At 44.3% G+C, this 11,391-nt stretch overlaps 1 protein-coding gene across 3 annotated transcripts; it reads left to right on the forward strand.

Moving 5' to 3' along the window:
- Positions 1-5,700: 5,700 nt before the first annotated feature.
- LOC106748077 (transcription factor Sox-21-B-like) lies at positions 5,701-10,598 on the forward strand. 3 transcript variants are annotated; one of them, XR_001374715.1, is made up of 5 exons: positions 5,701-6,563; positions 6,640-6,877; positions 6,951-7,178; positions 8,766-8,879; positions 10,150-10,598. XR_001374715.1 is itself a non-coding variant. In XM_014626277.1 (2 exons), exons 1-2 carry the CDS (start codon positions 5,888-5,890, stop codon positions 6,801-6,803), a joined length of 840 nt encoding a protein of 279 aa, XP_014481763.1. In that variant the 5' UTR covers positions 5,701-5,887; the 3' UTR covers positions 6,804-7,389. The 3 variants fall into 3 exon arrangements, 1 of the variants encoding a protein (XP_014481763.1); XR_001374714.1 differs by having other exon boundaries at positions 6,640-7,178; XM_014626277.1 differs by lacking the exons at positions 8,766-8,879; positions 10,150-10,598 and having other exon boundaries at positions 6,640-7,389.
- Positions 10,599-11,391: the final 793 nt, after the last annotated feature.

Below are 11,391 nucleotides of genomic sequence, written 5' to 3' on the forward strand. Positions count from 1 at the left end.
CCCCCCCCCCTCCCCCGCTTCCCGTCCCCGGCAACGGCGAATCGCGGATCGATGTGCGAACGTATCTGGACGACTCGCTCGCTCGTTGCGCAAACCGGCAGATTTGCTTCTTATCGTCGGATCGAGCGGGACTAGGCGCGATATGGAGCAAAGCCAGCGTTTGGACGACTATGGAGAATCTATCGGGGCTAATATCGAGAATCTGCCGGAGCCGATCGTGAAACCCTGCGTGGATGAAGACCGCACCGGGAGGTCGCGCGAGTATTTGTCCCGCACCCAGGAAACAACGAACAGCTTCGTCAGCGAAGTATATTACTTCAAGACGTTTCTTTCCTGCGGGAAGTATTGGTACCACAACACAATCGTGGGTCCCGCAATTTGCGTGCTTCGTAAGCATAATCCCCCCCTGCGCGATCGATTATACAGAAAATCGTGCAGAGCCCGAAAGCCTCGACAGAGAAGGAATCCATAATTCCATTGGTGGTTCTGCAAGCGAGAGATCCTTTGTCACAGGTACTAGACGGTGGGAGGAGGGTTACGGAACCCCCGTCGGAAAGAGAAAATGCGCGTTTTACCATGACGTATTACCCCCCCCCCCCCTTCCATCCCCCCCCCNCCCGCCCCTGTCCTTTTCCTTTCCAATCTCAATTAGTCATTACATCTCACGGTATAGCGATGCCCTTCTCGAAACTCCCTCGACGTCCGCGCCTGGTTTCCGCATTAATTGCGTCTCGACGACGCTCTCTCTCTCTCTCCCACCTCTTCGCCCACCCTCATCCTATGTGGGACGTTTTCAAAAGGATTAGTGTCGACGCCACGAGCCGCATAGATCGGCCAAAACCCCTTCGCTTTCCAAAGAAATCGGATCGAACTGCTGATCCTGCTTCTAACTCGGTATGTACGTAATCCGAAAGCTTTTCAAGGATTGCTCAGGCAATGTTTGCCGATAATGATTACGCTGAGCCTTAACGTCGCTAGCTAAACGACAAAAGCGAGCGAAACGGTAACACAGTGTTCCGTCAACCGGCACGAATCTGCTTTCGTATCCCACAGCTATTCTCGAAAAACTGTAAGGGTCTCGAAATTCCGTACTTTAACGTCCTGATAATTCACCATGAAATTCACCGGAATACATACGCAAGCTCTTCCCAGAAACTTTAGATCACATGGGGAATAAATATCGGCAAGATTCCTCAGACGTGAATTCGCGACATATCGTCTTCCTACCCCGAAGCAAGCACCCTTAGATCGCGCACGTGTTCCTAACGCATGCGGCAGATTTCAGCGTAAGTCGCTCGAACGGATTCTAGGGTTGCACTTCGCCGACCCTTTCCGCCCACCCCCTCCCCCGTTTTCTCTCCATCCGCCTGATCTCTGCCGGATATAACCTACCCACCTACGAAACCGGAGAGGCAGTCGCTAATTACGCAACGCGTTCGAGCGTGCTTTTCGGGGTGGCAACGTGGCACCGCGATGGGTCCACCGGGTTTCTCTCCCCCCTTCCCTTCCTCCCGCTATCGTGCTCCTGTGCTCTCGCGCGCGAGCTTCCCTGAACCCGTTGCCGTTCCTCTCCATCTTGCACCCCCTTAAGCTGCGTCCCCAACGAGCGACCGAAGAGCTTGTAATTTACTGTTGTCTGGGATAATACCGAGAAAGTATGCGATTCATTATCCGTCTGTTTTGAATCTATGAGAACTGAACGTTACATAATTACGTGGCAAACATTCTCTTATGTGTAAGCAAGGGAAGTGTAAATAAATTGAGTGATACGAAAGAGCTGAAAAAGCTATTCGATAATACGATAATTCAAAAGACACTAAAGATGATACCGCGGAATGATGGATTTGTGGATTTTCGAATATTTGCGAAATATCGAAAATTTCGCGGTTTTTTAAGATCTGAAAATATTCACGTTCGAATAATCTTGAAGTAATACACGTCGAAAATTCCCCGAACGAAGTTATTGGGGACGGAGCCTTAGCTGTCTACCCTTATGCCTTCGCGATCGCCTATAATCAGTCGAATATGGTGCTTCACCTGCTGCAAAAAGCTCGCAGGATGAACGTTCCACCGGTTCCCGCCGATTTGACGACTCGCCTCGTCGGTCGAGCAACCAATTTAATTTGCAGGATCAACGTCGGGAACGCCGCGTGGATAATCTCGCGCATCCGAATTACATGCTCCGCATGTCACACGTCGAATGCACACGCACACATGAGAAACCTTACGCATCCTCTAAGAGGATTACTAATTAGCTATACCTTAATTGCTAATTAAGCGAAATTACTCAAGTTTTATTCGCATTTACGGTATGAGTACCGAAAAACGCATTTTGGGGTCTTTAAGACGCTAATTTAACGATCCCTTTAACATATAAATAAATATTATATTATAAATAGATATAAAGGAATATTCCGTAATTTCACATTAATTACCGAATATTCCGTCGATCACGGGGGGGTTCATGACGACCTCGATGCTCGTCGACCTCCCGGATCGACGAACAGAAATTTTTCCTCGCATTGAACCGCATCGCTGCGAATCTCTCTCATGTCGCTCTCCACCGTCCCTCGAATTCAGATCCGGAATGAATCTTAAGGGCAATCATTAACGCGCAGACAACGGATTGTCATGGACCGGCGATTGAAAACCCCGTGAATCGCGGCGAACGGGTGGAAGTGCATGAAGAGCGAAGAAGGGGATGATAGCGGGTGGGCTATACTTAAATTACCTAGGAAGCATCGTCGGCATTCATACGTGGGATAAGCATTGTCATCCCGGGGGATTGTCTCGCAGACACCTCACGGGGCGCACGCTTTATACTACAGGGGTGCCACAGAGGTGGAAGAAGCCGAAGGGGAGGGGAGAGAGAAACCTTTATTAGGTAGATAAGCGAGATGCGAGTGCGTTATATAGATGCCCATCCTCGTTTTACTCACTTCAATGCCTAATGGAATTGAGTTCTTGCAAGGGAAAGCCGCCCCTCCCCCTCCGCCACCCCCTTCCGCCACATCGGTCGGGCAGGGAAAGGAGAGAGTGCGGGAGAGGACGACGGCGAGGATATGAGATAATTGGTATTTTGTCTCGCCGAATCCTTTGTGCCCGGAGTTTTAATTGACTTCGAGATTTTTCAATACCAATTTGCACCCGACTGCATGCGGGTAAGAATGTATGTGCACGCGCATGTGTGTGTGTGTGTGTGTGTGTGTGTGTGTGCGCGCATGAGGTATTCGCGGAGAGGCCGACGGAATGGCGACCACGTCGTCGGATTTTTTCCGCGACGGAAGAGACGTGCTCCTCGTTTTTCCTTCCGCCACCTTTGTCGACGCCGCGACGAGGGTGGGTTTTGTTTTTCAGGGTGGCGCACCCCGGCGTGATAATAAATTATTAGCCGACGGGCTCGCCTTTCTGGACTATTTTTATCCGATCGCGCCAAGATCAATGAGGAAGTGACGCTGTCGAGAGATATCTCGCGATTGCGAACCTCTTTGTAAAAAATGCCCGACTTAAAAATTAAGTTTCGCGCTTCGATTGCATTCGATTCGCGATTAATTAGAAACTGCCGGCGCTTCTGCAGAATTGGGCGTGAAAGCTCGCAGTTGTAATTCGCAAGTTCCTCGGTAAGTTTACGCGACCGTCGATCGGACGACTCTCCAAATTAATACGATTTAATAATATTAGCGGGCAACAAGAGTTCGTCCTGCAACGCGCGATGCGAGCGGCAAAATTTTAAATAAGACGACACTCAGCTCTGGGTCATCATGAATCCCAATTATTAGTGTTCAATGGTGACTACGAAGGAACAAACGTGATGCGAGCGAACAATAGGAAGAAAAGAGGAAGGAAGTGTTTGATGGTGGCGGCGAGGAGACGTCGAAAAGCAGTCGTAATACGAAAGCACAAAACAACTAATACTGTTCGCTGAAAGCGAACGGCGTCTATTCGTTCGCGTCGCTGAATATCCTCCGGGAGTCGGGAAGGTGGGAGGATCGACCAGGACGACGGAGGGGTGATTCGGGATTGGGAAAAGGGGGCAGCGCTCTCTCCTTTTGCCGCTTTTCATTCTAATCCAAGTGCCCTGTCGTCGAGAGGATTTTTTGCATTGTATCCGCAGATTTCCCATAGGAGGGCAACCGTCAGATTTTGCCGGGCATTGTTTCACAGAAGCGACCGCTCCCCCTCCCTCCCCCCCCGCTCCGCCTCCTCTCTCACCCTCTACACGCGTATGTATGTGTGTATACACAAATAGGTCGAAACTCGCTTTACAGTAGACTCCTGATTGATTACTCGTCAAAGAAAAAAGAAAGACTGCGAGAAGTTCCAACGGTGCGGAGAAGAAAATAACGCGGCTGTGGATCATATTGGGGGACGAGAGGGTAAGATAGGGACCCTCGTCAAAGCAGAAAGCAATAGTTACCCTACTCGACGTCAGATAGCAGCAGCTAACTTGAAATATTGCGGCGATAAACTCGACAACTTTGGATACTAAACCCGTGGTGTCTTAGTATGATACTTTCGGCACGTGGTTTTTATTCTTTCGTTTTACCTCCTGAGATCTCAGAAAAAATTACCAGACACTGGAACCGGAAAAAAATTGACATCTCCAACCCGAAACCGCCGAACCGTTAATCCAGGATCTATCATCCAGGAATATGAACCACCACTACTCTGATTATAAACTGACGAACCGTTATTAATTGCCACTCTTTGAATTTAAATTCTCATTCAAATACAAATTAATATTCAGCCAGTACCGGCTACTAGAATCCATCAAGCAAACGAATACGATCTCGCGGTTAATCTTTCATCTTCTATTTAAAATTAGATTAGAAATGAAAAAGTGATGTTTACTATCAATATTGAGAACCAATACACTCAATATATCCGGGCTCCGTGAAACTACTTTGTGCGTGTTCTTCTTAAGTAGCAACCATGATACACCGTCGCAACTTACTCTGAAACTGTCGGACGAGCGATCGATCCTGCCGACACTCAGCTCAGGTCATCATGAAACCCAATCATGGAAAAGCATCCCTTCCCTTTTCCCGTCCCTCTCCCCATACAATTCCAAACAATCACTATTCTTGAGTAGAAGCGAAGGTGGTGGCCGGACGGGATTGGTCCAGAAAAACTTGAGAGCCATAACCGAAAACTGACCAGGATCTCTGAAAGCGGACGAGGGGAGGGAAGGATGTTCTTCACAGTGAATAGGTGTGCGAGCGTAACCAATTATCGCGCGATACCGTGTCGCGGTGGCGCGCGTGCGACGACGGTGCGCGAACGGAGCCAGTCAATAACGACCGGTCTATACGCTATTTGTACTTCATCGTATCGAGGTAATCGATAATAATAATTGCAGTCCGCGGTATCGCCGAGGCGGCCAGCTCCGCTCGTGGCGAGTCGCAAAGTGGGGTGGCGAAGAGCGACGATGTAGGATGAAGCGCAACGAAGTGGCGCAAAGCGCGATGAAGTTACACGAACGCCGGAGAGGCGAGCACCAATCGAGCACGAGGGGCCGTCCGGTGGGTTGTGACGTAGAAATACCCGACTACGAAGCTACACGCCCCCGAAGGTGAGCCGAATGAGGAATTTGCAATGGATGCGAAAGAGAAAGAGAAAGAGAAGATGAAAAGAGAGGACGCTTCGGGCAAGTCCGCCGCGGTGAGCCCGTATCGAGCTCAGTCAAGACCGGCTCTTCGTTCAAGCACAGTCGATTCAAAGCGCGTCGATGCGCGCACCAGCATCCGAAAAGTCGTTACACGTGTGACTGGGGACTGTTTTCGTCGGTTGTTCACGGGCATCCTCTCGCCGGAACTAGTTCAGGGTGAAGAAAATATCGAGAGGCATCCTTTCGTTCAGCAAACAAGACTCAACGGGAGGACGGATAATGGAAACTCACCGATTCTGGACGATGCCGAGCATGGAGCTCCCTTCGTTACACGACGTGACGCAAGACGCAGCGAGCGACGGACGGCAAACGCCCGGATCGGACGAGCAACACATCAAGAGGCCTATGAACGCTTTCATGGTGTGGTCGCGCGAGGAACGGAAGAAGATTTCCAAAGAGAACCCAAAGCTGCACAACTCGGAGATTTCGAAGAGGCTCGGCTGCGAATGGAAGAAACTTCCCCAGGAAGACAAGCAGCCGTTCATCGACGAAGCGAAGAGGCTACGCACCTTACACCAGCAGGAACATCCGGACTACAAATACCGGCCCCGAAGAAAAATGAGGACCTCGTACCGGACTAGCAAACACCAACCCGTCAATTCCTTCCCCCCGCCCGCCTTCCCTCCTCTGCCGACGTATTTCGCCACGCCGGCGCATCCGGTCAATCATCACCACACACACTCGTTCGATTATTCACCCCTACAACCGTATTTCGGTACTCCCACTTTCGACCTCCACCTCAACAAGCTGGTAACGGGGAACAATACTGTCGCAGCATCGCCCGCCACGGCCTACGCAGTGGCGGCCGCCGCAGCCGCCGATGCCGTCAACAATAACGCGAGCGTGGTCGCTAATAACTTCTACCCGAGTCTCTATCCACCGGCACCGATCGCAGGTAAGTCCAGATTTCCGAACTCGACAATAGCGTATTCGTGAATCAGACCTTCCCTATCGGTCGTGTTAAACCGTAGGAACTGACGGACCTCATCCCCAACTAATGTTCTCTTCCTCACCGATATCTGGATCCATCAGAAACACCATTAATGCAAGCGCAGGCAGTCTCGGGGGTGGCCAGTCAACCCGATACTCTGGCTCCGATCAACCCGGAACAGCAGATCCATGCTGGGCCTCTTAGGAATGCTACAGATACGCGGTATCCTTTATAAGTACATAGCTGTACATACATCTTCACAGATATATACTATTCAGGTATGCCTGGTTAAGATACACCACGTCAGCCCGTTACACTCCGAAGTCGTAAAATGTTTCGCACATGTTTCAGGGGTCCGATCTGTGATGTGACTTTTGACGTGATATTTATAAGGAGTCGGGTCTGGAAGAGTATTTACCGTATCAGACGTCCGTATAAAGATCGTCAAAATTCTCGGGACAGACGCGAAAGTACAAGGTGTATTGTAGAAGCGAAGAAGGCCTTCACCCGATGTGATCCAGTCTCGAAAGAGATGTTCCAGCATTCGTAACAAGTGCCGCAAATCTGGCAAGATGTAAAGTACGACACAAGATAATGAGATACGACATTATATAACGATGATTTTAAATATATTGCAAAGCAAGTGTTTGCAGTTTGACATGAATCAATTTCGATAGATCCCAAGTCGAAATATCGATTATATGTTAATTTGGAAAATTCTAGTCGAACTTCAAAGACTTTGAAAATAGTCCATACTAATAGTGTTTCAGTTAGCTAGTATTTAAGTTTAAAGATTAATATAATAAAATAACAATCAAACGGATAAATATAATAAAATAACATTCATTGCTCATAATCTCATTATGGTATTTCTTGTTTGAAGATTAAAAGCTCCGATAAAAATCAGAAATTTAAAAAGAATGAAAAGAAAGTTGCAAGAGAGTTAACAGCAGTATATCCGGAATGTTTCATTAGAGATTTAAATTTGTAACAAGGCTAGATAAAAACGAAAGGTGAACATATTCAAGATGGGATATGCAATTTAAGGAATACTGTTAAATGCATAAATTAATACTTTTGCAATTTACAGTTAATTTCAAAATTTTGACTCAGGATCTACAAGATTTTTCTCAAGTATAATATTTTTAACAGATTTATCCTCTGCAAACTCATCATTCTCATCTGAGCGATCTACTATAACATTAACACTTTGCGGTCAGCTGGCGATGTCGTGCGAATCTTGAGCTGTTATATCATAACGGCACTGCAACGTAAAACATTAAACTTTTAAACGTTTAATATTATAAACATTTATTAAGCGAAGTGTTTTAACTTTAATAAGTTCTTTTACATCGACATGTATTTGCAATCAAGATATGGATCATAAGTTAGTTTACTTGATCCAGATAGCGCGACAGCGTCATGCAGAGCACGGATCGCAAAACGTTAAAGCTGTATTCACTCTGTTTGCTATGTGAACTTTTATTTTCCGTTTCCTGTACGTCCGCAATCAAACGGACCAGTTACAGTATTATGTGTAAATAATATAAATAACGTAACTTATTAAATTGCTTTGTAATATTTCAAAACAATTTGTTATTGCTTCGTTTACTGCTATTCTACATAGTGTCCTATTATATGTTCTCCGCGACTCCACTTTTAAACCTCCTAGGCCTTACCGCAATTTCACATTTTTAACCATGCTGCTCATCATTATTTCTCAATACTCTTTGCATCTGTAAAGTTCTGCCGTCACTTTGAAACGTTCCTTTTTCTTCCAAACCGCAACTCATTTTCTTTCAGACTCCTAAACTATTCGTTTCTTCGGTTATTTTTATTTCGTGTTTCTACTTCGGGTACATTTTGCTTAAACTGACAGAATTATGAAATTATTGCTGTTTTCCGTACTAATATAATTTATCGCTAAGTATCTATTGCTAAGTAAATTTTGACTAATAAAAATGATCTTTTCACTATTTCTATAAATTTGTAAGACCTCCAAATGGCATCTAGTGCACCTACAAATAAATAACTATGAATAACATTAAAATTTAATCTGTCTTAATAATTTCTACATATTTTTCTGTAACATTTCCTACTGCACCCCTTAATAACAATGTATTTATAATATTCTTTCAGTTATTCACAATGTTAATTAATAATTAGGTTGCGAGATGTTCGTGAGATTTCACGGTGAGCTTCCCTGCTACTATGATGCGCAATACAATCAAGCGGACCAATCGGCCCGGCAACGTGAACAACAGAGCGGGAGAAAAATTGGTAATTATTTCCTTTACAATTTGTACGTATTATAAAATATAGAAAACACTTGGATATTAATAGATATACGCGTAATAAATATATATGTATATATATCAATAATATATCAATATTTATATCTTTATACTACTTTATTTATATCATTTAATGAAATATACAGTAATATTAATATATTATATAATAGAAGTTAGACGCGCAAATTATATTCCCAATAAATTAAAACACATTTTAACTAATATATTATTCATCTCAACGAAACAAAAGAATTGAACGGTGACAGTTAATAATAGTTTCGCTCACAATATGACAGTCAACTAAGTAGTTGAACAATATTTCCCTATTATCGATAATATTCAGAAGTTTCTAAAGATCCATAATGGCAACGATAAGCGAAATACTACAAATTCGCAATCTCACGAAGCTCAGCGACAATCAAAATATAAACACTGGTGCAACGTAAACACGGATGTTGGGGTCAAAATCGATTGGCACACACATGTGTTCACGTTATTACGGTATTATAGAGAGAGAATCGATATATTGAGTCAAATATTCAATAAATTCAATCTTTAAGCGACAAAATAATTGTTTATCCTTCGGACGTTCCGGTATGTGAAGATATGTTCTTGTTGAGTCGTTCTCGTATTCTTCGAAAACTGTTTCAAAAAAGAACAACGAAAGAAAAATCATCTTCCGAATAGAAGCAGGTTCGCACGTAAAACAACCTCGTGACCAAGCATCTACTGATTTGGTCACCCTCGGTGGTCTTCAGGGTGGCTGTCAGCAAGGCCCTCTCGCTGTCAACGACGCGGATAATTGAATTAGCATATTAATGCGGGAGAACAAAGGAATCGTTTAGGCCTGGATTCGTTTTGCCTTGTCCAATGGGTTTTACTGTAGAGTGCAGTTTCCGATGAATAGTCACGACTCAACTTTCTGAGGTGGCTCGTGTTTCCACATAAGGCCCGCTAATTGTTGCTTCGCGAATTTACTTCGTTATATATGCAACTTCAATTCTGAATTGTCTACAGATTTTTCAAGTGTGACAGCGCATAAATCAGAATTCAAAATGCTCTCTAATTCTACAGTTCGAATTGTTCAAATATACCTCCAGCTTAAAAAACGTAATCTGAATTACGTTTCGAGCTCAACATTCGTATCGTTCGAATTGTTTGGTCTTCGCAATTTTCTTAATCCTCTTGTCCAACTGCGTTATTCCCTGGCTTTGTCAATTTCAATTGCGGTAAATGTTACGATTTACGATTTCTAGTTTCGGATCAAGGACTACATGTGAGAACGAGTTATCTTGAGAAATTGCGAGAGAAGTTACTGAAGAACGAGATTTTACATTCTACCGGCAGCTCACAAGCTACGACAACGGCATCGTTAACTTTAATATATCGTTTGTACAAATGTAAATAATATTTAAAATACATTCGTAAGAGATATTAAACTACGGTGAAAAGGTAAAACAAAATATGCGAATACCAAAAGAATGTTCTGTACAAATTACGTGTATTATGAGGAAGCATAACATTGGAGAATGAAAAAAAACACACTGCCGAAAAAAAAGCGGCTCAACAATGCTGGGTGAAAGTCTTCAAAAAGATACTATAAAGGCTCGACGACGGAAAATAATTGCCTTCCATTCAAAACAGCCACATAGATTCAAACTTCATTTTCAGTTCCGGATTCCTCCAGATATAAAAATTATTTGAATCCCGTTCTTATAACCTGATGTAAAAAGCATAAATAAAAAATATGTAAAATATAATATAATGACCCTATATTATCCTATCATACATTATATTGGTACTTGGTTATGAATTTTCCTCGTTTACGTTCGAGTGTTACACACATGTTGGTCGAAAAATCAACTTGAATTTATGAAATTTATTTTTCTCTCTGAAACTTCTATCTCGATAGGAGTCGTAAAATCTGTAAGATAAGTCGAGGCGTTTGCCGCTCACTGGCGACTATCGGAACTATAGAAGGCGTCATAGTTATAATAGTCACTTATGCGAAAAAAAGAAACTGCCCTACGTTACCCTTTCATCACCCTATTCGGAATCAAAGGGTGGTCACCTCTGAACTCTACCCACTACGACGCCGAGTGGGGAGAAAAAGAAGGCAAGAGGAAGCCAAGGGGGAGAAAGAACGTGTCATTGGACGCGACCATGACGTCTCCAAGCCTTCACTCACTTATACGTCATTCTTTGTCTCTTGGGTGCCTGTTCAACGGGTGTCGGCTTTGTCATTGCCAAGGAAATACCGGGTTACGAATTTCACAGTCGACCCTCACAGCTGCCGCTGTTCCGTTAATGTGAAGCTACAAAGGTCCGAGGACTGTTACAACAACCGTAGTAAAACGGTGAAAAGTTGCCACAATTCGAGAAAATCGCCGTAAGATTTACGATACAATTGGGAACATTCGGAAACACAGTTTCACTATTATTATCTGAGACCAAAATAGCTCTTTCGTTCACTGCTCTTAATATATTAATTGAAAACT

This window comes from Dinoponera quadriceps, unplaced genomic scaffold (genome assembly GCF_001313825.1).
Source record: "Dinoponera quadriceps isolate SergipeBrazil2010 unplaced genomic scaffold, ASM131382v1 scaffold2420, whole genome shotgun sequence".
Taxonomy (NCBI): Eukaryota; Metazoa; Arthropoda; class Insecta; order Hymenoptera; family Formicidae; genus Dinoponera; species Dinoponera quadriceps.

Excerpts from the sequence above, each read along its gene's own strand:
- LOC106748077 (XM_014626277.1), top strand. The coding sequence starts at position 5,888 with ATGGAAACTCACCGATTCTGGACGATGCCGAGCATGGAGCTCCCTTCG. Across the intron at positions 6,564-6,639 it reads TCCACCGGCACCGATCGCAG|GAACTGACGGACCTCATCCC; the intron begins GTAAGTCCAGAT and ends GTTAAACCGTAG.